The sequence below is a fragment of the Haliaeetus leucocephalus genome, unplaced genomic scaffold (genome assembly GCF_000737465.1).
Source record: "Haliaeetus leucocephalus isolate CR32 unplaced genomic scaffold, Haliaeetus_leucocephalus-4.0 Scaffold328, whole genome shotgun sequence".
Taxonomy (NCBI): Eukaryota; Metazoa; Chordata; class Aves; order Accipitriformes; family Accipitridae; genus Haliaeetus; species Haliaeetus leucocephalus.
This window is the reverse complement of record NW_010972764.1, coordinates 5,938,016-5,964,850: the sequence shown is the minus strand read 5'-3', so window position 1 is coordinate 5,964,850 and position 26,835 is coordinate 5,938,016. Positions and strand designations below refer to the sequence as shown.

At 36.3% G+C, this 26,835-nt stretch overlaps 1 protein-coding gene across 1 annotated transcript in view; it reads left to right on the top strand.

Annotated features, from left to right (window-relative positions):
• CDH18 (cadherin 18, type 2) overlaps nt 1–26,835 on the top strand; it is a 157,077-nt gene that overhangs the window by 129,293 nt on the left and 949 nt on the right. The window contains exons 8-10 of the mRNA XM_010571464.1: nt 9,158–9,279; nt 15,722–15,839; nt 25,476–25,727. Of these exons, the coding sequence (XP_010569766.1) occupies nt 9,158–9,279; nt 15,722–15,839; nt 25,476–25,727 (492 nt within the window). The remainder of the gene's footprint in view (nt 1–9,157; nt 9,280–15,721; nt 15,840–25,475; nt 25,728–26,835) is intronic.

Sequence of the window (26,835 nt, the reverse complement as noted above, 5' to 3'; positions counted from 1 at the left end):
ATAAAATACGGTTTCACATAGAATTATTCACATTTCATTAGCTTGTTAGAATTCTTTGAAAAAGTTTATAAAAGAGTATTTGAAAGAGGAAGGAGATAGAATTTGCTTGGCTCTATTAAAGGCTTTTGACCAAGTCTTTGACAAGAGTAATGGAAATAGGAAAATACAGAGCAAGTGCACAAAGTTTTCTAACAGATGAAAGACTGATTTAGAGGAAAGAGATACAGTCATAGTGAATGGCTGTTCCTTTGGGAGCAGAAGAAGTTAAGGCTGAGCTATTTTAAGGACTGGTGTAGGATCTGTCAATTAGCATTCTTTGTAATGATAGCACACAATGATAGGAAGTGATTCAGATTCCCAGATAACCGCTCTAGCTGCTGAGAATTAAGGAAGATTGAGAGAAACTCATGTAAGAACAAGGCACATGGAAGTATGGGCTAGATAAATGAACAGTGAAGTTGATTGAAAATTGTCTGAAATGGCAGGCTCAAAGGGTTGAAAGACCTGGGACTGTTCAGCCTGAACATAAGAAGGCTCAGAAGGAGCTTATCAGTGTGTTTAAATACCTGATAGGGGGAGTAAAGAAGGTGAGTAAAGATGAGCAAAGATGAGGAAAGACTCATCTGAGTAGTATCCAGTGAAATGACAGGAGGCAATGTGCACAAACTGAAATACAGAAAATTCCATTCAAACATAAGAAGAAAAATGGTTTTACTCTGGGATTGGTCAAAAATTGGGACAGGTCACCTAGAGAGGTTGTGGAGTCTCCGTTCTTGGAGATACTCAAAACCCAACTGGACATGGCCCAGAGCAATGTACACTAGTGGCCCCAGCTTTGAGCAGGGGAGTTGAACGTGCTGATCTATGGATGTGCCTTTCAATCTCAGCCATTCTGTGACTTTGTGACATTGGGATCTGTGTTTTGAATGGGGAGAAGAAAAAGGACAACTATTTCTCACAAACACTGGTGTATTCTCAAAGAAAATAGGTGGCCGTAAAAATAATTGTGGGCAACTCAATTAAGGTTTCTCTCTAGAATGTAGTAGTGCTGATAACAAAAGCAATGGCAGCATTAACAGCAAACCCCCAAATCACAGCCCCTGCAAGAGAAAGATGGCACTAAAATATGAACGGATCGACTTCTGCCAGTTCCAGAGTCAATTTCAGTTAGAAAAATAAACATGTACTTCAAAGTTTTCAAAACAGTAGGCAAATAAGACAAATAATAGTATCCTTGAAGTCTTTGTGCTCAATAAGAAGGAATAAAAGCTGTGGGGAGAAATAAACACTGATGATTGAAGGAATCACAGAATGTCTTGATTTGAAAATCAAAGTGAGGATTATAGCTTTCACTAGAAGTTTCTACTTAGAAATACGGCAAGGAAGACTGTGTCAGGAAACTTCTAGATATTAATTCTAACAAGTGAACTGACTGTTCAGTATCTGCTCAATAGGCACAGAGCAAACCAGCTTCTAGATATGGCTTTCAGATGATGTTAACACCAAGAGATTACTGGGATTCATAAAGTACTGGACATTTAGACGGATAATAAGAATGTCTGTGGCTGTAATAAGAAATGTGATTTTCTGAAAGCAAGATAAGTGCTTTTTCAGGGCAGATCCAAAAGTTTCCATTTCAGAGATTTAGAAGATACTTTCTATTGGGAATTATTCACGTTTCTCGTATGCAGCTGGTAAGTATACCAGTGTGTAAAATAGATTTCTGGGTTTACTAGGTCATCAGTCTTTTCGAGATGAAGTTGTGGTGTTCCTGAGTGTCTCCAGAGTGCTCTGCCATGGCTGAGAATGGAAAAGCAGATAATTTGCCACTGTTTACCTAAAGGACCAACTTGAATGCAATGAATGTGCAAACTTATTTTGAAGGGTCCATAAAGAGTTCCTAATCCATAAAGCTGTGGAGAGGCTGTGGAGAACAGGAGAACTGAAATAATAGGGTTCCTGCCAGGTTCTGTCAGATTCCCCAGACTTTAAGAACTGCTAGCAACAGACAGTAAAAAATGACCACATGAAAAGATACTGCACATACAGATCTTTGATACCACAGTGTATTAGAAATCAAAATACTTCAAAGACATCATTATGCAATTGATTTTACAGACAAAACAAAAATCTTCAACGCTAACAGACACAGTCAGATGTTGGAAAAAAACCTAAACATAGTTGTCTTTGTTTATATGTCTTCCATATTTGCTTCTCCATTCATATTCCTCATACTAGCTTCAGGGAATAAGATACCGAAGTGTTGAGTTAGAGCAATAGCTCATTGACAAAATATGCAATACCCTGTGATGTGGTCCTGAAAGGATCCCAGGAAAATACAGTGATTACAAAAAATACACAAAGAAATAGCTTTCAGAGATATTTTCATGGATGGCCAATAAACTGTGTTCAGAATTAAAATATATGAAAAAGCAAGACAGCTAACAAGAATGAGTTTGGAACAGTTGCCTTGCAAGAATTAGGGTAAAAACATGAAAGTGCATGTTCTGATTATAACATAAGCAGTTTTTTCATCAGTAAGTTTTAGTACAAATAGAAACAATAACAGAAAGATACAGTTATACAGTTCAGAGAAAAACAGGACGCACTGAGGGAAATAATAAGTTCCAGCACTGACATATGAAACCCCTTGAGATTTTGAATATTGACAGCCCTATAATTACATTAAATAAAGAGATAAAGTATATAATTATAGTGAGGTGCAGTTATATCTTTTCTTTAGGTGCACAGGGATATTGCCACTTCATATTGCCATTAGTGAACAGCAAGTTATGAGAAGACTTTGCCAGTTCTTTTTCATGTTTTATGGTTGCATTGCAGCAGAAAAGACATTCCCAAGATTTCAGTAGGAGATTAAAATATATGTTACTTCTGATAGCACTAAATGAGACTGTCATACTGAGAATGAGAACTGAATATAGAGTGGAGATGTAAGGTAAACAGAATAAACTGTTAATGCTATTAAGAGGCACACAGATTTATTTTACAAAAAGTAAAAAAAAAAAAGACAAAAATACACAATTCATTTCTCTTTATTTTGAAACACATGAAAACAACATGTGCATTGCCTGAAGGAAGTAAGTCTATGGAGTGATATCTTCCTGGCATACAGCATTGAAAGAATTAGGAAAGAACAAGAATTGATGACATTTTATTTTCTCATTTTGAACTTTTTCCCATAATCAAGAATAACTTTAATGCCTTGTGTCAAATAATTATTTTTTAGAAAAAGAACCCTTTTCAGGATCTAAAAGAAAGTACTCTAAATCAGAACAAAGTGCTGTTACAGTGTTATAATCTCCTAACCCTCTGTGTGTGGTGGACAGCAGGATGATTGTTTAATACCAATGAGTTTTTTGCTAGCTTTGTGTCTTAGATTTTCCTTAAAGTGAATTTTTTCTTACACTAAATATAAAATTTTCTCATAGTGATTTTTGGTCTATAATTTTTTTCTTCAAAACTAATGTTTTTTTAACAATACAAAGTACACTTAAATAATGAAATCCACTCAATTTTTTTAACATCAGTACAGGGAAATTTCATCTTATCTATTGTTTTGCTACTTTTATGATTATCTCTATAGCTACATGACAAAACCAGACATAAAAGTGTTACCTGAAACCCTGTCCCCACCAAGAAAAAAATCCTATTTATTCTTCATCTTTGACCTCACTTGCATTCTGCCTACCAGCTCAGTTTCAGAAGAGTTTTGGTATTGGTAACAATTACTTTATTTTTCCAAGAGACAGAATCTGCCACAAAAGTGTTTCCCTAAATGTGGACCAGATAAAAGTAGATTTTAAAAACTACAAGGTCTGAGTTTTAAGACTCTTTCGCTCATGGAGTAATGACAAACTGGATATATGAAATCTTTTTAATGGTGAGAGCTAGACACAATACTGGTACCCTGTCCAAACTTTCCAATGATACACAGTTTATTTTCAACCTTGGCAAGTTGCTTACTAATGGACCATAAAATCACAGTAATATGATTTGTAGCAGAATCTACCATTGTTTTAAATGTACTTATCAATGCAATAAGGAACACCTATACAAAACTATTAAAAAAAACCCAGTTGTCAAAAGGCAGCTAGTTCTCCATCCTGCTCACGAAGTGATGTTTCTAATTCCAAGTTCGGTGCTTATTTCCCTGTTTATCTTGGGTTAGTCATTGGCTTCTAGGCATGATGGATTTTCTTCTCCTTTGTTTCTCTGGGGAAAGGTATGATGAAGGTACTCCTACGTTGTCATCTGAAGATGATGTAGGGCATGGCTCTTCCTGGCTGCTAAGGTGGGTCCCCAGAGAAGAGGCAGTCTTCAGGATCACTTGGCATTTCCCTGCTCAGGGCTTTGTGAATCAGTCTCAGAATCTCAAAACAGACATTTCTGGCCACAGAACCAGTATATTTTGTGGTGCCCTGATCTACTTAGGAGGTGAGCGCCAGCATTGTCTATGAGCTGCAGAATTTTGCTTGCATTAAGGCAGAAGGAGTTGCCAGCTTGAAAGCACTAAATGTTTTAAGTCTGCTGCAGTGCTATTATTCCTACTATTGCTCCTGTTGCTACTACTGCTACCACTACTAGCATGATCCAAGAGAGGTGATCAGCGCCTTCAGGTTTGTATTTGTCAGTGAAAAGTCAAATTTTGCTGTAAGAAAAAATAAAACATTTTCTAGCCAACTTCAGGTAACAATATTTAAAAGTACCCACTACCTTAAAAAAGCAGAATAGAACATTGTACTTATTACTAGATTCTGCATAATTTTCTCCTTGCCAGAAAATTTAGTTTATTACATATACACCACCCTGAATTAAACCCAATATTTTCTGAATATTACCTCTCTCACATACTAGACATTCCTTCATCATTTTAGTTCTGTTTCTGTAGTATATTTTATCCTTCCTGGATCTATGTTTAGTCTTCTAATGTGTCAAAACTAATCATTATTAGAGAAGTGTGATGAGTGATTTCTAATTCTCTTTAAAAAAGTACCAGAATAGATAGTTGGTTGAACTTCCTAGGTATTGGCTTGCCTCATAAGGTCTTGAAAATATGTCAAAATGAGAAAAAAAAGTTGTTAAGGTACTGATTAAGATCAATATTTACTATTGATGATGCATTCTAATCCTGTGCTAGGTGGAGATTTTTGTTATAGATCATGAAAACATGTAAAATTATTCCTCTTTTTTTGTAAAATCCTTCACTTTTAAAATAGTTCAGGCTGTCTCTGGGTTAAATTATTCACTTGTCTTTCGTAACAATAACTGTTTAACTATACCAGTCTAACTTCAAAAAAAAAAAAAAGAAAAACAAGCAAAAAACCAAAACCACAGAAGACTGTTGATGTCACAACTGTTACTCTGAATGTCATTCAGGTAGCATTTATTTTCATAAAGCCCATGGGAATTTTGTTAAAATGACAAGGAAGTCTCAGACAGCAGTAGCTGTATTAGCAAGCTTTCTTCTTCTTAAATAGGGGTTTTGAAGTTTGCCCACAGAAATTAATGGAAGAGAAGATTCAAGACTTGTGTTGATAGGGACTTCTGTAAGCTTGCAGAGGACTTGCTGGTGGAGGGGCTGATACTCAATGAATTCATTCACTTTACTGTTATTTAGTATTCTGGCAGAAGAACTACTTATTCCAGGAAAAGCCTCAAGCATAAGAAAGCAAGTCCCTAGCGTAGGTGAATCAGAGCAATATTTCTGCTTCAGTTACCCCTTAAAACAGTGAGCATTCACTTTGAAAAATCTACTCTTGAGGCATAATGCTAATAGGACACAGAATGGATCTGGCTGTTTTATAATACACAGGCCTGAAATATATGTCAGCACTGATTATTTAAAACTGGAAATCTGCCAAACTACTGCAAGAAATTTGTCTAATTAACAAAAATGTACTACTACAAGGACCATTATTAGAGTGGTTTGGAGATTGCAGGTGAGTTGTACACCTGAAAAAAATTGGAGTTTATTTTATTTAAAAAAAAAAACTAAAAAAAAAGCTTGTAAGGTCCCTCTTAATTAATTCTCGTTCTCTCTTCCCACTGTAAATCATGCTGTTGTCTTGCATGCACATCTATGTAGTATACACAATCTGACAAACTTCAAGACTGTTTTGGTAAGTGGTGTTAATACTTTCCCTATTAGGATTTTGTAGTGAGTAGGCTGTCAACATGGAAATTTGCCTGCAAATCTCAACGATCCCATGAGGTAACTGCTTCCAGAAAGATAGTGATAATACCTTGTGCCTTAAGAACTCTTTTGAACTGGTAAGGTATTTATGAATTCTTTGTGCTGCAAAGCAGCTGCAGAACAAATAAAGGTAAACTCTCTGAATCTCCATTATATCTCTATGAAAATAATGCTAGTTTAACAGACTAGTGGAAGACCACACTGGGTAATGGTGACAGGCATATAAGAGGACACGTTAAAGATGGGGCAAAGAGGCCTGATACACTGTACTGAAAAAAAAAAAAAAAAAGGCATTTACCTTTTTTTTTTTGACACACATTGGAATAAAAAGTTTGATTTTCCTTCCAAACATTCCAACTATTCCAAACATGCCAGACCTACAGAACGGTTCTCTATCTCTGGTACCCTCTGCCCTGTGCTCTGCCTGCTTTTTTGCTCCCTTCCTTTTAGATGTATTATGCCCCCTTATTGCTTTGAGGATGGTCCTGCTTTGAGCTGGGGACTGGACCATTGACCTCCAGAAGTCCCTTTCAACTAAGATTTTTCAGTGATCCTCTGATATCTGATAATCACAACTTTTTTTTGCCTTCTAGCAAAAGCTTCTCCAGGATTTCTATGGTATTAAAATCTTCAATTCCTTCACTGTAGTTTATGAATCCACTACCAAATGGATTTATTCATCCTTAACCCTTTACTGTCATCTCTGCCTACCATCTCCTTTCTATGCTTTTGTGTGCTCTCTCTTTATCTGCTTTGTGTCCTTCCTTTAATTTATACCACTTTCTAGTCCACATACCTCACAAACTATGTGCCAGAGCCTCATGAACAAAGCTTTGAGTCACAGATCATCTCTAGATCATCTATTGCTAGATATTATGTTCTGTAATTGTATTTACAGGATTTTTGCAATTGGATTGTCTGATGATATTGACAGAGGAAGTTACGTAAGTGTGTTTGTAAGCTGTATTTCAGTGAGCAATAAGAAATATTCAATCTCTAGTGCTTGTGCTGTTCTGCACAATCTCATGACCTACTTCCAGGGAAGGACGAAACATCTTTTTGTGTTAATACTCAGACTGCAAAGGGTTTCCTGGAGAGATGATTGCTTCTTTCAGTAATAAGAGTAAAGGTAGATGAATGGTTCCTTTCTCCCAATTGCTTAGTGAACAGCCAAGTGTCATTCTTCCTCACCTTCACTTCATATATTCCTAGCATTTTAACATTTCTCAAAGTTTTCCATTAAAAGTGTTTTCCAGATAGCAATGGAAAGCCTCAGTCTTGCATGAATATAATTGAGAGAGCCTACTTTTAGTCCCTTAGTTCAGCTATTACAAAGATATTCATAGTTTCAGAGTAAAACTGAAAATACCAACAGTCAAGGAAAATTTCAGCAAGAAAATGGAATTTACAAGTCTATAAATGTCTTCTGAGTGTGTTCTTCTAACTTCTAATGCTAATTTTAATTGGGAATAGAGGTTCCTGTATTATGTAAGTTAAATCTTCTTTTCTGTTGACTTTTTTGATCTCCTTTCTATTCCTGTTTTATGGGGATAATTAAGTTCCAAAAGTGAATTAAAATCATTAGGTGAACATAGACATATTAGTTAAAAAGAGGATGTGAAAAAACTGAAGAGAACTTCTAAACCCCAGGCTCTTTGACTAGTATCCCAGGTGAAAACAGAAGGATAAATCTCTCACTTTGTCAAAAGAAACTTGAACTTTCTCGAATATTCTTTCATTGGGACGCTACATTACTGGTGCCTTTGAAGCCAAATATGTGTCTAATCAATATCTTTCAGAATTCTGAGCAGAGGCCATTAAAGGTGTGACAAATCTAAGGCATTTTACAAATGACCCTTTTTGACAGAAACATGATGTGGATTAATTAAGATCAAAATAACCAAGGCGAATGAGGTTTAGACTACTAATGTTTCTCTCTTTTCTTCTTCTCATGAGCACACACAGGGACATGCACTTTTAAAATGTCAATCTGTAAGGCCCTGTTCTTCCATCTTGTTGGTTGATGAAAGATTGACTTTGCTGTCTTTTACAGATAGTTTCATTTAATTGGTGAAAGTAAAATGAAGTTTGTCATCTAACCAATTGATACTTACAGAGACTTCAGAAGCTATATTTTAGCTGATTATAAGAAGTTTTAATATGTAATCCTTGCAACAAAATAAAATTTTATTACTAAGAACAAGGGGATTATGGATCAAAAAAATGAGGTTTTTCTGCCATTTTGTCAGGGAAAGTGTATTCTCAGTGAAAGGATTCTATTTATTGTGCTTTTTGAGGGTGAACTCTTTTTGAGGGTGAGCTTTCACGGAAGTATACATCATAGCCTAAGACACTGTTACTTAAACATTGTTTTCTTACTGGTATGTCACTGCTAAAGCAAGACTCATTAACTACTTTCTGTAATAGCATAACTTGTGAGGAGGCTGAACTCAAGCTTGGGAAGGATTTATATGTGCCTATGCCTTCATGTTTTCTTATTATTTTGGTATTTTATCTCCTAAACTCTTTAAGGGACTGAGAAAAAGGTTTTAATATTTTTCATATTAGATTTTATTCAACACTGTGATGACACTTTCACATTTATTACAAAGCAATTGATCATTTCTTAGCGTACAGTGTGAGAGTATGTGGTAACTCCAACAGCTTTGTCCCACTTCCGTTCCAGAGTAACTTGCATTTTTATTGCTATAACAGTGACTTAAGACTCATACCATAATTTCTACTCTTTTTTTTTTTTGATTATTTTTCAAAACAGTTAATGAAGCACAACAAACAACATCTTTTAGTATCTTGCGGCCTAAATTTCTGCAGCTGTATCTAGTTCTCATCCAGTTATTCTGTTAAGAATCCATGTTTAAATTGAAGATGTCACAGATTATTGAGTATTTCAAAAGGCTTAATATCCCCTTGTGTATTTTGCAGACAATCCTGGGCTAGTGAGCCACGTTCCAGTTGGTATTAGAATCCTGGACATCAATGACAACCCTCCGGAGCTCGCCAGGGAGTATGACGTAGTCGTCTGTGAGAATGTAAAGCCTGGTCAGGTAATTCTGACAGTTATCTTTCTCGCAGTGAGAAAGAAGAATTACTTTATTTGAGAATGCCACTATGTAAGAAGTTTGATTTGGGGAACACGCCATAATTCTTTCTGATTTCATTTTCGTATTTCACATTTGATTCAACTTCCTAACTATATTAGGCAGAAGGGAGATTTGGGAATTTGTTCAATATATCTTTCTTGTTGCTGAAAAAAATACCCAAACTATCTTCAGTAAAGACAGGCAAAACTTGAATCTTGTCAGGTAGGTGATGGAATTTGACAGGCCACTATCCTGAACAAAATGGATGAAGCAGATTTAGCATCTGTCATCTAAGTAAGTGCCACATGGTAGCAAGGTTTCAAATACAGCTCAGTGAAATGGCTGGTTAACATGGCTGCCATCCTCACTTTTTGCATGTTGATTGCCCTTGTCTGTGCAGGGTCATTATGGAAAAGATGTTGAAGGGGTTTTCACAGCTATGAGCGTGGGGAGGGTCAGAACTGAGACTGAATAGCTGAATCCCATTCCAGCCACTGCTCCTGTGATCAATGCACTTCATTGCAGTCCATGGTTTGACAATTTTACCAAGTGCCTTTGCTTTTCTGCATAGATTGAGCTTTTACCCAGCACTCTATACTGGTTTTGCGTTATTACACAGGTTGCAAGTTGCAATTGTGAGGTCATATCTTTCCTGAGGAATATATTACTAGTAATAACAGTTTTCTCATCAAATCTTTAAAAACGCACATAAAGTGTACATAAATGCGTAATGGTATAGTTCTATTTTTAATGTTAAGACTATAAAAATGCCATACTTCATCAGACTATAGGCTAACTAAAGTTACCTTGACTCTAACAGTAGCCGAAAGCTGACACTTAAAGACCAGTGTAAGAACATAGCAAGCATGTATGATACTTAGCCCATGTATTTCCTTGGTGTCAGATCATTTGCAGATCATTTTCTGATCCAAATGTGGTTTCTGTGTTTTTAATAATCCTTTAATAACCAACTCTTATGAATCTGTCTAGCTTTTCCTACAACAAACATAAACTTTTGATATCTTCTACGTCATGCAGCAAGGAATTTTACAGTTTAATTGCATGTTTGTGGAAGACCTACCACCTTCTTTTTTTTTTCTTTTTTAATCTTCCCATGCTGCCTTCAATCGATATTTACCAGTTCTTGTGTTGAGAGAGAGCTAGAGCGAGCACAGTTGATCCCTATTTATTATCTCTATGCCATTCATAAATCTCAGGCACATTGCCCCTCAGCCGTCTCTTGTCCAGACTGAAGAGTCCTACTTAACTTGGACAAGCTGTGATAAAGCCCTTCTAGACTTTTGATCATTCATCTTGTCCTCCTCTAAACTTTCTCCAATTCCTCTCTATTCACCTTGAGATGGGGAATCAAGAGTCAAGATGCAGGTATGCAGTGGTTTATAATTCTTATCATAGTTTTTGCTTCACAGTATATGATGATCTCTGCTTTGTTCTCTATTCCTTTCCTAGCAATTTCTAACAGTGGCTTTGCTTTTTAACCACTAGTAAGCATTGAATGCAAAAAACTGCCTGCCATAACACTGATATCATTAGAAGTAATGGTCAGCTCAGGGATCATCATCATGTATGTGAAGTTAAGACTTTATGTCTATGTATAACGAATTTCACGTGTCTTTGTATTGCCTGGCTACTGAGTATTGGAAGGTCTTTAGTGTCAGCCCTTTCTCTTTTCTTCCTTGAAGAACTCAGTATCGTTAAGTAGATTTGGTGGGCTGATTATTCATACTCTTTATAAGACATTTATTATTACACTGACCAACAAGTGGCCCAGCATAAATCTGTGTGGAACAGGAAATCTTTGTGACTTCCTCTCCTTGTGGAATAGCCAATTTACAGAAGAGACCCTATTTCCTGTCCTTTGAGTAATTATTTGTGCAAGGACCTTCCCTCTTATCCCATGACTGCCTAGTTTTCTTCAGTTGCTGTTACTGAGACACCTCACTCAAAGCCTTTGATAATCTAAGTAGGTCTATCTATCAACTGAATCTCTCTTACTAACATGCTTATTAAAGTAGAAATAATGTTCTGAAAACCTCAAATAAAGCCAAATATAGAAGAATTAGAACTTGTAAAAGACTAATTTAAAAACACAGAAGATAAAATCTCTTAAGCGTTAATTGCAATTGCATTCAACATATTCTGATTACTTTTAAAATTATATAATTTAACAGTAATTGTTAAATTTTTATAATTAATAATAAGCTAAAGCATGCAGGAAGCTAGCTCAGAAATGCTCTGTTTGCTGGGAGCGTTGGTGGTGGTGAGTAGCTGATGTTTCTTACTAGCAAAGTTTTAACTCTCCAATAGTAGCTTTGCAAATGGAAATTTATGAGATGTTTAAAGGATAAAATAAGTTTTACTATAATAGCATTTGCTCCTGATTTGGGTCAGTGCTGTATTTCTTTCTGAGCTACTGTTGCAAGCGTGAATGACTCCTGACCTCTGCAGCATTGCAGTTTAGCACCCAAGATTAATGCTACCATGAAGGACTCTACGAGCAGTAGTTTAATATGAAAGGCGGGATCAGCATGCTGTTGTATTCTTAAACTAACAGGACTCCATTACGTACATGACATGTACTAATTTTTATTTGCATTGCACAAGGCTTCAGAAAAGATTGTAATACCATTGCACTGCACAAAAAGCAAAAACAAAACACAAACGTGCCTGGCTCTTACTCAGAAGATCTTACTGTCTGGTTTAAGCAAGAAAATGACAGTGTTCAACAAATATTAAGGAGGGACAAATAAACAAAGATTATAGAACAAGACAAGTGTTCCATATGCTAAAAAGTTGCCTAGCTGGATGGTTCTGAATCACTGAAAAGGCAGTGTTTACTCTGAGTTATGCATGATCTTGTGAGAATGATTCATAAGATTTATCACTAAAGAAGAAATCCTGTCATGTACTGCCGGGTACTTCTCCTTGACTAGTGCTTTGAGGTTGGGCTTCAGCCCTGCACTGCCCTGTAATAGTCCTTATTTCTTTCCTCAGCACACGTATTTTGAATTTATTATGTGCAAAATAAACTAACCAATAGTTTGTCATTGGAAGACATTTTTTGTTTGCTTGTTTATTTTCAGAAGAGGCTTCTATGGAAAGAAATCACACTATCATTTAATTGCACAGCCTCTGTCTCCTGCTTCTTTTTCCCTCCACCGTTCAATTTATTTACTTTAAAAAAAAAAATAAGTCAATAAAATTTAAGGACTTAAGTGCTTAAATGAACCCCCCTAAGGCATGTCAAACAGAAAATGCTTGTGAGAAGATGATCATTTCCACACTGAAGCGACAGCTTTACTCCCTTAGCAGTCACCTTGTTGAGAAGATAAACTAAAGTAAGTATCTCCAACAGCTTCCAGGTGAAGCCTGATAGATATCAAATATTAAAGTAGATAAAGCAGCTGTGATTTGATCTCAGATGGTATCCAGTCTTGGAGAACTCTGACTTCTAGAAATATACTGATTTTGTGAATGATTGTGAAACTTAGCCAATGTAGGAAAATGAAATTTTGCAATCATCTACAACATGTATTTACAAATGAATTTTTCCTCTGCTTCAAATGCAACTTCTTTTATTATTTTTAAGACAATGGGAGCAAATGGCAATGTAAAAGAAAGTTTAAATGCTTTGTTCCGGAAAGTGAAGAATTGACAGTTTACTGAATGTTTCCAAGTTCAGTGTTTGTCCTGGCAGAGTGTGAACCTATCGAAATATCTGACTAGATCTGCTAGTCATATCTGCTGTAGCTCTCCAAAGATAACATTTTTTCTGTGTGCTTTTCAGAGGAACAATAGAAAAAGTTGTGATAGTAGTGAAATGTCATTTCCCTGACTCTATCCATCACTGTAAATTAACACACAGGTGTGTGTATGTGCACATGCACACAGACACACAAACAACTTTTTCAGAATCAGGGTGTATAAATATTGTGCTGCTAGCATGAGCTACCTCACCCTGGATGCTGTTATTTCTAATAGCCAAAGGAAATCAATGTAGCTGGCAAGGAACACCTCTGCTGTAAGTTTGTCATGTGCATATTTACTTGTTTATTGATTCAGTTCTGAAAAGGATCTGAGTAGAATTTAGCACCTGCTCTCTATCCTCTTCAATTAGTTCTCCTCCGTTCTTGAAACTCTTTCTTTTCTGTCCAACTCTTGCCTTTAAAAAAAATAGCATAACCCTTCATTTTCATCGCTTCAGTGCTATCAACTGAGCTCTAGAGCAGCTGAGGTTCTGTGTCCACATTTTTATTTTAATCAGTTTTGGTAAGGTGCATGTTAACATCTGCTAATAGGCCATTAATTAGTTGACCTATTAATTAGAAAAGGGTTAACAGCACATTGGGTGTCAAAAGGACACACACTTTTGTTCCTCACCTCTGAATGAATGTCCTAGGAATCTTTTCCTTTTAAAGCAGGAGCCTTTTCTGAAAGAGTGTGAGCTTTCTGTTTAAAAACAGTTCTGTCAAAAATATTTTGACCTGTCCTATTACACATACAATGTCTATTTTCCACATGGAAAAGCATGATTTCTATACCATTTGCTGCTATACTTTTTACATACATTGGTGAATTCAGGGGATACTTGATCTTCCATGTGTGAAAGCAGGGAATGTAGACAGTATATTTTGTTGAATTAGTCTTAAAAACAAATAAATTTTATACTAGTCTTAAGGCACTGAGGCCTTGATCAAAGGTATTTTTGTTGCAAAATGCCATGTTCTTGAAGCAAGATTCTGTAAAATGTCACTGAACGTTTTATGTAAGAGAGGGCAACAGGACAAAAGTTTATCTACTAGGCTGTCAAATAAAAGCTGAAGGTGCATGGCAAAATGACTTATATATCACTGATAAACAGCACTGAGGATTTACAAACAAGGACATATCTTTTTTTTAAGGTCTTACCTGAATTCTTTACAGCTATGTATGGTATTTAACAGTGTTTTTAGTATTTGAGTAATAACAGAAACTGATTCTCTTGAAAATATTCTTCCATCAGCTGTTTTTTTTGTCTTGCTTTGCCTCATAACATTTCAACATTATTAACTAAATATATCTAGCTAAGATAATCTTATATTTCAGTTTTTACATGGTAGTTGTTTCAATAACAGATACACCACCTTTGCAAAATTCAATAGTGAACAATTAGCTTTTGCCAAACTTTTTCACCGATATTGCCATGACTTTGATAAACTGCATGATTATAGATGTTTCAGATTGATCTTATTCTGCTACAGTTCAGCAGACTTTTAAAACATTCTTAGCAATTTTCATCAGTATTGTTAATTGTCTCAGGTGTGTATAGTCAATATAATGTACTATATCGTATATAGTCAATGGAATAAGCATTGTACTCTATTGGCTTTAAAATACATTTGTTTTGCTTCTCTTATGTGAATGGAGGTAGAGAACTGTGTGCTGTCTCTCAGTTTTAAAACAGACCAAACCACTTGAGCCCACCGTTTATGCTTCAGGTTCAGTCCAGACAGACTATAGCTGAACATGGAACAGAAAAATCCTCATGAAAAGAGCACTTTCCTTCCTCCTTTTACGTTTCCCTCAGGATATCTATCAGCTCTGTGCAGCAGTTTGTGTGGTCTTCACTGCCTATATCACAAGAACAACTTTTATTAAATTTTACTTTAGCACTTGAGCTTCCAGACCCAGCATGAAAATGAAAGCAGAGGTAGAAATATTGCTTGGTCACACATTCCAAAAGCTTTGCTCAGTTTTAGTTGAAAGCAAATTTTAAAAACCACCAGAGCTTTCGAAGGCAAATGTCCTACCTTTCAAAAATACTTCCCGCGTACATGGTTGCTATGTCTAATTCTGTTCCTTTTGAGCAAACCAAACTAAAACCAGGAGTGGCTACTGTTCTTCCTGTTCTGTTCCCTGGCAATTTAAAACTGATTCTTAAAAGGAATTTTAAACAGAGAGCTGGTATTATATACCTGCCATTTTTTTCCTAGCCAATATTGAAGTGCATCTAATTACTGGGATGGCAAGCAGATGATGCTCCACATAGACCATCCTGGTTCAGCCTGAATTTTGTCTCCATAAAAACAGATGTTTAAGTAAACGATAATTCTGAAACTCACTAGGATGCAATGCAGATGGGGAAAATCTTTGTACCAGGTCTTCACCATATCAGAGTGTCAGAAAGTATAGATGCTTTAGATGCTTTTATCTAGCTCTGAAGTGTGGTTCCTAAAATATTTCATGCTAGAGGAATCAAGCTAATGGCCCAGTCATTTCATCAGTTGACTTTAGCAGCAGTCAAGTAGAAAATTAAAATAGGCTAAGTTTGAGCATCGTACTGAGGTCAGGTACTCTTTGGGCCAAGTTAAAATTTCAACACATTCACTGTTGATTTTTGTTTCAGGTAATTCAGACTATCACTGCAACTGACAAAGATAACTCTGCAAATGGGGCAAGATTCCATTTTTCCCTTGATGAAGGGCTTTCTTTGAATCCCAACTTTACTCTAAGGGACAATGAAGGTAAATCAAACACATAAATCTCAAAGAAATGGGTCTCTCTTTGGTCTGGGATGTCTCATTGGACAGAACAATTTCCATGTGTTTCTTGACAGAGGGAAAAATCTGTAATCTCTCATCACTGAACTGGCTGATATCAAGGACATGGTGTATACAACGTATTGCAAACTATGAATAATCAGATACTGCATTTTATTTTTATATTCCATTTTATTTTAGCATTTATACTTCATTCAGGAATGTTTTTAAAAAGGGGATTAATGAAAAAGATGTTGGCAATTTAGTCTATTTCTAGGTGAATAGCACTGAGTGGGTACTGTCAAGGTTATTGCCGGTTAATTGCTTAAAGGAGAAAATAAGAATTTAAGGGGCATAGAAAGTTGAATTCATGCTTACTTTTACATGTATGATACCAAGAGCAGGTCCTTCAGTGCTTCCTTGATGATAATGTGTTGCTTCATGCCCTTCCTAACAAAGTGTGCCTAAAAAGTACAATCAGAAATTCATAGCAGAATAGGCCCAGAAGGAAAAGGGCCTTCAGAGTCACCCAGCCAGGTGTTTCTGAACACTTCATGAATCAAAGAACCATACAGCCTTTCCAAAAAGACCCCAAATCAGCCTTAATATTGGTTGAGTATTGCCTCATGGTTTCCATTTTACAACCTGATGAAAATGAAAGTAAACTTTAAATGCTTGTCTGTAGCTTTCCTCTTGAGCTTTTGTGTATGTGTGTATGATGTGGTTTTGTTTGTATGCATGGGGGGGGGTGGCTTTATTTTACAGTTATATTTTTGCAGTAGTGCCATGGAACACCTTCTGAGATCTTACAGATCACTACTCATCCGTAATGACTGAGAAGCATTAACTCCATCATTGGTACATACGGTACATACAGTGATGTTTAAACTATTCTTTACAGTTATTTTTTTATCTGCTTGTAAAACCTTTCAGGGAAGGAGGCTGCATAATCTTCCTAAAGAATCTGTTCCAATGTTTAACTATAATTACAGCAGAAAAAAAAAATCAAGTCACGCAATTTGTTCAAGCTAGATTCATGGCCCTCATATTCTGGTTCCAAAAGAGATCAATACAATATCTATCAATATTAAAAAAATAATAATATTTGAAGGACTAATTCATAAATTAAAAATATTCCTTAAGTAATGACTCCAGCCTTTCACAGATTAGTATATCAATTCCACTTGGATCATGATGGAGCATTATAGCAAAAGCCAGAGGGTTGTTCCTGAAATAAAGGAAGTGTACTGTTGTGTATTTCTGTATTTGAGTCTAATATTCAAATAAACTCATTGAGTATTGGACTGTGATCTCATGTGGGAGACCATGGCCATGTTCATTTCAGTGCAAGATACTTACATCAAGACATACTTTTGAATAACTCTATTAAAATTGTGGTTCATGATGAAGTATATGTTTTATGGTTTTGAACATATTTTAATCGGAATCTGTATTACATGTGTTTATTACCAGTGGAAAATACTGTGTTATACTTTAAGGACTGCATGTCAGCCTAAGTTATTTACCTACACAGATTTATAAGACGGTGAGAACTTCTCATAAATCTGTAATGGGGCAGTGTCACGCTTTGGATATAAGTATGCAGCAGTAAGTACTTGCTGCTTTCTTATTACCTCCCCAAGAGCAGTGAGCAGTAACTTCACCAACAGCAGAATGCAGCGTTTGGACTACCCTAAGTTGGATTTGGCAGGGGAAATTAGGGGAAGGAACTGGAAAAGATGTCCTTTAAGGTAAAGGCCTGTTGTGCATTATGTTTTTATTTTACCTAAGGAGATACAAAAAGTATGTAGCGTCTCGCATAAAACTTCTACACATAGAGACTCCAGAAATGCAATTTCCAATTTGCCCATATAATTCAAACAACGACAGCTTAACTAAAATCATCACAAGAAATTTATCTTAAAGACAAAAGCATTGTCACTATAAATACTGCCCTTTATTGGGACCTTTTCTTTGTGACACAATCTATATATAAAATATCAGTGAAACATGTATAAAGTGCATTCACAATATCCAGTTATCTAGATTACAACTTTTCCTATTTATCATCTATTCCTATTCAGAAATAGAATTTCTGTTGCTTTCTATTCCAGGAAATAGCTGAGAGATGGTAGGCAGAAGAGGCTTTTCTTATGTCTGTGACAAGTTTGCACTTTTGAAAACTCATGTTTTCGAGCATCAGCTGTTAAAAAGAATCAATGCTCAACACAAGATAGCTGCTATTTTTACCTCTGGATTTAATAATTCTATAAAGGCTGGCATTCTTGGAGGGTTTTATTTGTTTGCTTGTTATGTTATTTTTTTTAAGAAAAAAACTACAGCAGTTGCCTTAAGAGAGTTTTCAGTAATGTTTTGCAGAATGATATAACCCCAAATCTCAATGTCACATTGAAAGGGGTAGTCAGTGGTAGCTGTATCTGTCACTGCAAAGCTATATTTCTCTTGCAGGCATCTTTGGATCCAGTCATCCTCTCCTTTTATTTCTTCATGACAAAGGTTTCATTTCACAAAATCTCAGTAGATGTTTTCTTCCCTTGTTTTCATAACACGGAACAACAGAATTCTGCTCTTTGAGCCCAAATACACTATTGCATGAATGTTCCCCTACTCCATTATCATCAGCAGAGCTACAAGATCAAAAGACCACAGCAGTGAATTGGACCTTTAAATATTAACACTTACATCTATTCACTTTGACTGAAATCTAGAGGACCTGCACAAGCATAAGATTTCATAGTTTGTCCCTACCTACCTGTATAGACTGCAGCAATGTACAGTCTCAGCATGTGAGTGATTCAGGTCAATAATATTCTATGGCTTCAGAAGAGGAAATGGATATTAAAGTGTCAGTCCAGATAATTAATCATATGACCAGTTAAACTTTTATTGCTTGGGCCTGAACTTGTGCCTTTACTCAGTAACAATCCACAGTGTTAAAGCTGCAGCCTTTGAATATGCACCCTCATAAGGCAGAGCTTAAAACCCTCAGGGAAGTGTAGGTCAGGAGACAGCCACAGGGCTATAGCATATATGCAGTCCAGCAGAACCTAAGAGTTGCTTGGATCACCTTCTGGATTCTGTTGGTGTTTACAGTTTTCATTTTAAAGAAAAAAACGGGAAAGACAGAATATTACACCTTTTCCCCTACTGACTGGATTCTGAAGCTACAGTAGATTCTTTGTTGCTATTGGACTTTTTTTTTATATACTGACAAAGTACTAATCAGAGAGAAAAAAGGCTTAGAGTATGAACAAGCGGACAGCCAACAAAATGATGCAGTATCTGTACACATGTAAGCAAGACAGAACAAGAGCTGCAATAGAATTTCTTTGCTATACAAAGAAAACACATTATGTTGTAATAATTTCCTGCAATTTTAGAAAGCAAACCTAGGGAAGATGCCTTTTTGTTTGTTTGGGAATTGTACTTATGAAGGCTTTTTAATGAAAGCGGGGCTGTTTACAGTTTATTCTGTCTAGAATAATGTTGCCGTTTCTATGAAAACCTGAGCAGCCAAATACCTTTTTAATCTGGAGGTGCTTTTATGTTGCAGTTCAGATGCTACATAATTCAGTTCATTGTTGTCTGTGTTCTTCTCACTTTGTTTTTTTAGGATGTTATCAAAGATAATTTTTAATGGTTTTTTCACTTGTATGTAATACCTCAAATTTACACTTTTTGCCTAATCAGAAATACCTGCTTTTGGATGTCCCATTAAAAATTTGCCAGGGCAATATGAAACTAAAACCACCTTCTGTTGGGGAATCAGAGGAAAGATGAAAGAAATTCGTCACAATAGAGCTGTTTCTAAGTACTGAATTTTAAAATGTCCTTTTTTTATCCTGAAAGAATCATAATATTAATCCAGATGCTTAAAGAATGGTTGATATATTTGTCAAAATTTGTTAGTTTGATGGAAAATGCATGAGAGCATATGTCATTTTTATGATATCCCCAACTGTTAATGTATAGATGTACACATTTGCATAGTTTGTCCCTCTCTCTCTGAGGTTACAAAATACATTCCCTCTTTCTGCCTATTTTGTTATCTGTTAGAGACCTCTTTCAGAAGTTACACAGCACTTTTCAGGGAGCTGGCAAATGATTGAACCCTCAGAGAACAGTTCACGTAGGTGCAAGAGAACATTTATGAATTTTATGCACTGTAAAGCACTGTTTTGCCGGTGATATTTTTTGTCACAAGATATACAGTCTACCATGGATGCCCCAGCGGGTATTGTAAATTTCCTGGACGGTAAGGGTTTGTGCAGAGACTCTGCACACTCACCCAACACTGCCAGTAAGATTTGTACATTCTCTTACTTTAATAAATTGAGACTGCTGACTTCTGAAAGTAGACAAAGTTTACCTTACTTTCAAGGAAGAACAACTCCCTAAGAGAATGCTTAGCATTTGTTCTCCTTTTATTTCTTCAGGACAAAGGTTTCATTTCACAAAAATATTTGCAGTTTTATTTTTCCCCTCTGCCCACTTTTCTCAAAGATCTGGCCTTTTGAAAATTGCCCAGTGATGGAGAATATTCTGGAGTTGGAACAAAGGACATTTTTCTCATAGTACCCCTTTGGAGATTCCTTTTTCTTAGTCTCATGCCACAAGATATTTTAATACCCACAGAAGCAGAGACCTGGTTATCTGTAGATCTGGAACACAATGAGTTCAATGGCATCTGTATAAAATGAAAGTTGTAATGTGTTCATTCACCCATGCCTATGATGCAAATTAACATTTTTCCTGTGTCACAGATCAAAAATGAGTAAAAAAAAGATCCGTTTTTCTTGGCATTGCTGTTATTTTGGAAGAGAGCAACCTCCAGAATGTAATTCATCCCGTCCCAGTGTGAATTCCCTTGCAGAAGTTTCTGTTTATCTCTCTTCCCTGTTATGTGCAAAATTCTTATCTCCAACCATATTGCACAAGATGTCTGTAGCAGGCCAGTAAACTGACTTTAGAGCTTTAACGTTGCAAATAAGCATGCCAGATACCAGACCTTGTCTGAGTTGCTCTAGTGCGTCTGAAGTGGCATTAAAAAAGGTCAGGCTGAAACCCCCGCTTTGCAGCCCAGCATGAGTGGGAAACAGCTACATGGTTCCTGCCTCCATTTACACTGAAGTGGCGTGCTTGCTCTGGTTATGTAGTATTGCAAGTTACTACTACTGCCCTTCCATGAAATATCATCCTGTAAAGAAGACAAGTTGTAACTTGAGAGAAATGATATCTGAGAAAGTGCAAAGTTAGCATTGTACATGGTGACTATAAGTGCAGTCCATAGAAGTGCTGTTACTGTAAATGAGTTGAATGCCTGAGCAGGTATTATCACTGAATCAACATATGAAAGTAAAAAAGGAATTCTTACATGAGTACAAAGGACAGAAAACCAGGGCTAGCTACCATAGAGGGAGATGCTTTTCTTCCTCAGGCCTCTGAACATCTTCAATAATATTTTGATTTTAAAAAGTTAGATCTAAGATCGATCAGATAGGTAACAGTGCATAGTGTATAGGTTAGGTTCTTCATGCATTTCTTTTCAGTGCTGCTACCTGTTGGTGTTTCACAAACCAACCCATAAGCAAATAACTATGTTTCAGGCCCCAAAAGTCTACTATGTTGCTTTTCATTTTTGCTACCCACTGAATTAGAAATTGGCAATAGCTTTTTGCCCATTGGCAATAGCTTGAAACCAGCACAAAAAGAAAAAAATATTTACAAGAGTTACCAGTAAAGAAATGAAACAGAAATGGCTATCAATATAGTCCCACGTAAACAAAGTAATTGCTCTAACTTCAGAAATATAAGAAATGCAAATCATTCTAATATATTTTCTTTAGTTTTAATTAGTTATGACTTGTCAGAAAATTTATAGAAGTTGAACTGCTGATAGCAGCAGAGCTGAAAATTAAAACACGCCTTAAGCTAGAAACAGGTTTTTACTCTTATTTTTTTATTTCCATTTCTCTGGTGTCTGCCTGTAATGTATAACGTGTCAAAGGAATTCTCAAATTGTGAATAATAAATGAGTATCCTCCAAAGTGCTGCAGTAGTCACCTTCCATGGTGTTATCATTGTATCTCAACTTCCTTGATTTTCCTGTGCCCTCCTGTCTTTTCTGAGTTCAGAAGCTCAGTGTAAAAGGACGGAGATGATAGAAAGAGGAATGTGATAACAGCCTTGTATACAGTGTGCAGTCTGGCTTAATAAACTACCACATCTTCAGAGTGTGAAGAGCTGCTGCCTTAGAACCATGGAGAATTTCCCATGTGTAGCCTCAAACCCACTTGAGATGAATCTTAAGTTCTAATTGCCATGTCTGCAAAGCACAGCCCAAATATGAGAAAGTTTAGATCATGAAATGGGCAGTGTGCACCACAAGGAATCAGATAAATCTTTCTTTCCCTATGTTGCAGTTGTTAGCCCAGCCCTTAGCAATCAGCCCTTTCATCTCCAGCAAGTCCTGGTGCTTACCATACTTCTCAGGGGTGAAGTTCACAGTTTAAATCTATTGAGATAAGAAGGTCTTTCCTTCCAGGCCTAGAAGAATCAGATTTGTAGTTCTCCTCATCCTAGTGCTATTGCTGCTATCCCATACACTTGTCTTCCCTGTCTATCTGCTGTATCTGTTTTCAGGTATCAGAGGAATTTCTCAGTCGATGACCCCTCTCCTCCCTTGCAAAGTAGCTTTGTTGATAATAACTTTTTATTTTATTTTATTCCCCTCAGTAAATGCTTTCCTAGGTCATCAGCGTCTGTCTTCATACTTGGCTGCCTGTAGCTTTTACAGTTTGTGGGATTTTTTCCTTTCATGCTAAGATCCTTCTCTTAAAAGTTGCTGTCTTTCTAGCTCTTCTCTCAACAGGTCCTCCAATAGTTTTTGATAAGGAATGTAAACAAAACATGGAAACTCAGAACATCAGAATAGTGATCAGGATGCTGCAGTTGGTACTGCAGTATTATGCCAAAATCATTAGCTTTGATCATTTTCTACTACCCTTGATTCTCAGTGACTTTCAGAAAATCAGTTCTTAGACACAGTTTCCTTCTCTGTAAAAATGTTAGAGATCTCATTTGTAAAATGTTCTAAAAGATTTAATGAGAAAGAATAGTACATGAGAGCTGAGTTGCTTTCCAGTATTTAATTTATATGTACACACAGGCATGCACTAAGAGTTACTATATATACCTCTGTAATAGTGAGAGTAATGATATTAACACCTCCGACAATATTGAGAAGAGAAAATTTCCATGCCAGTGCCCAAAAGATTATGATCATACTTTTTATTTCTGTACAAATTTGTGAAATTGCATTGAAGGAAAAGCTTTGCCTTGTTTCTTTGAGAATACTTATAATTGTGTATGATGTTACAGACTCTCCTGGGTATATGTCAAGTGACATTTGTTTCTAGTCATTACTCAAGAGAATACAAAAAACATAAATTCACGATGGCAAATATTTGAAATTAAAAATTTTATTCTGGCTCCTTCCTTGCCTAAAATTGGTCTTATATTTAACTCTGTGATGTTAATGATACAAGAAAAACAACTTAATGTTGAAAGAACAAATACAACATTAAAAGAAAAAATGTCTATTTTTAGATTTCTGTTTATTTTGTGTGGTATAAAAATGTCAGTTCCTTGTTTGGCAAGACCTTCCACCCCAGAGAAGCATGGTTTAATTACAGCTCTTCTCAGATTTTTTTCTCTGTAACATTTGAATTGTCTAGTTTGTCCATTTTGTCATTTTGGTCTTTTCTTTTTATTTTTTTCATATTTTTCATTAATTGTCCTCATGATTTTTCTCCCATCTGTCCACAGTTACCTTTACAGCATACATGCTTACATCTCAATGCTCTTTCCTGAACATCTTTGCCAATAGTCTCTGTGCTTAAATCCTGCCATTACTGCTAGATTCCTGCTCAGGAATCTTCAGTTTTTCTTCATTATATTCAGTCTCTGATGCTTTTCTTTTCAGCCTGCATTTTCATCGCTGCTTCTGTAGCTGGATGGTGATACTGGATCATTCACTCTTTCTAGGTTTATGCCAGAGGATGGAAGGAGGCGGTTTTGCTTTCCTGCTCAGATTTGAACACTGGGCCTTCTTTGGGTATAGGCCCAGGAAGATTCACATGGACAAAATTTTGTAGGATTGTCTTACTTATATGTAGAAGGTAGCTGAACTGAAGCATCTGGGGCTTGTAGACACCATAACAGAAATAAAGTAGCACATTAAGCAGAAATGAAAGACTGTTCTTACTATTGGTAATAACATGTGTTGTCACCTTTTGGATTTAGCAGTATAAGATCTGAAAATTTTTTCTTTTGGGATGAGAGACATGACAGTTGTTAATGCTTAGCTCATGGATATAGTGTCACTTACCCAATAAGGAATTACATTTCAAGCTGAGTCCTTGAACATATCCTTAGGTTTTTAAGGTATTATCTCTGGATAACTTTGTTGTGTGATTGTCATCTTCTCATTTGTTGTAACTTGAAATATAATTGTCCTTTGAACTGTCACATCTTTGAAATTCCTTTCTCTTTCTGTTGATAAGTACATGTGCTAAAAAGTGCAAATGGGAGTGTTGCACTTCTCTAGTGACTTCAGTGGGATTTCTAGGTGACCACTCAGACTTTAGTTTATTGTGGCAGTATTGGTGCTGAGGGAAAAAATTATTTAAATTTTACACATACAAAAATAAGATATAACTATATATTATCATAGCATTTCTTTCCCTGCACTCTCTTTATGCCCCTTAATTTCTTGGACTTAAAGGGGTATAGGTGGCAGCTTACTATCTTCATTAGTGCCTATAAAAGCTCTTGCAATGTGTGTGTAATAAGCATTAGTATTCTCATTGACTGTAATACATGCCAGATGGACCTGTAGGTAACATAATAGTGACAAAATCTTACATCACTATCTCCCCTGTGCTTACTCTGCCTTTATCCTATACCAGTTTAGAACATGTAATATCTGTTCTTCTCCCCTTCTTTTCCCTTCCATTCCTCCATCCCTCTTCCCTTCCCTTCTTCCTCCTGACCTCTCCACAGCATGAGTCTTTGGCCACTGTCCTTTCAGATGTTTTCTGAAAGCTCACTTGATCTATAAAACCTGTCACAAACAGTAGAAAATGAAAGTCTTATTTTAACTTTCACTAAAGACCTTTTAACATTCTTCTGAGAATTAAGAGGAATTTGTGGTGGATAAATTCCACAACAGATATTCTCAGAATTCCAAGTATTCACATTTACAGATGTCCATGTAGCACCAACAGCATGACATGGGATTTAAACACTTGCAAACTGGGCCCAAAATGTTTGTCAAAGTCCATTTAGACTCCAAGAAAAGTACATGAGCTTCACTAATTGTATTTATGTAATGCTAATTACTTTCCCCGGCCTCCTCTTTTTCCTCCGTTGGCCACAGATGCTTCCTGACAAATTTTAATTCTAGATTGGGCATTTTCACGGATAAGGACTGTCTAGTTTTAAGATGCCCCATGCTTTATACTCGACAGGAAACAGAGAGTCAATAACATTTTTCATTTTTTGCTTCATTAAAATGATATTTTGATTTTGATATTGTAGATAATACAGCCAGTATCCTCACAAGACGAAGGAGGTACAGTCGAACCACTCAAGATATCTATTACCTCCCCATTTTGATTTCTGATGGTGGAGTGCCCCCTCTCAGCAGCAGCAGTACTCTCACAATTCGGGTTTGTGCGTGTGAGAGAGATGGACGAGTGAGAACCTGCCATGCTGAAGCTTTCCTCTCCTCCGCTGGCTTGAGCACCGGAGCTTTAATCGCAATCCTGCTCTGTGTTGTCATTCTTCTTGGTAAGCCATTTTCGCTATTCAGTAATGCTGTCCTTCCACTGGCTCTCTGAATGTGACAGGGCAGAAATTTTTAATATGATATGTTTTTGAACCAGAGGCTGCCTGGTAGTAGGAGGTAATTAGAAACACATAGCTGTGATTAGAGGGGAAAGGTTTAGCTAAAATTAATAGGGAAAAATGCCTTTAAAGTACATTCATGAATATCTAGAATCCACTAGAAATTATTTTTCAGAGGTTATCAAGTAATTAGCACTGCAGATCTTTTTTCTGTAAATTGGAAAGATTTCAAAAAGCCACTGACTCTAATTCTATGACTAGAACAGTGTGAAAAATGATAGAAAAGAGATGAGGAAAGCTTTTTGAAATGCATTACACTGTAAGAAGCACCATTAGCACTGTACAAAAGCCATTTCTTAATTACCTTTGTGGGATAAGCTAGTAGCAATGCACAACATAATCCACAGGGGCAAGGGACATATGAGACTATAAGATGACTCCATTAGATAAATGCCATCGCAAGTGCGTTTTCTCCTGACTTTCTTTTTCTTTTTTTTTTTTTCCCCAGGCCAATTTGAATGTTACCCATTAGTTAATATTCTTTTATTTTTTTTCTGGCAGAGGCATAACTTGCTGGGTGCATACCTCTGTACTACTTCTGTGCCTTTCTGCAGTCTTTTAGAGTCAGCAAGAAATAATGGGAATTGCAGTGTGACGCACATAGGAGATTTTGAGGCTTTTTTTCCAAAGGCTCTACATTTTCTAAAGACTACTTTCCTCACAGCTTACTTCAGAACTTCCTTGTCAGAAAGCTGTTTTAAAATGTAGAGTAGTACATGTAGTTTATAATCTTGTATTTTATCATACAAGACTGAATAGTCATAAGAGAAAAAATAAACCTTTTACATTTTAATTCAATATATGTGCTAAATATTGGGTTTAATGAAGCACTGAAAGCCCTTAATAATGCTTCTGAAAAATGTCAGCCTTAGTTACTCATTTCTCATTTAAGTGAAAGAATGTTATCCCCTTTTATGTCCTTCATGAGATCCATAATAATCTGACTAGCGGATTTCATTATTGGCTCAAGAAACCCCAGCAATCCCCACAA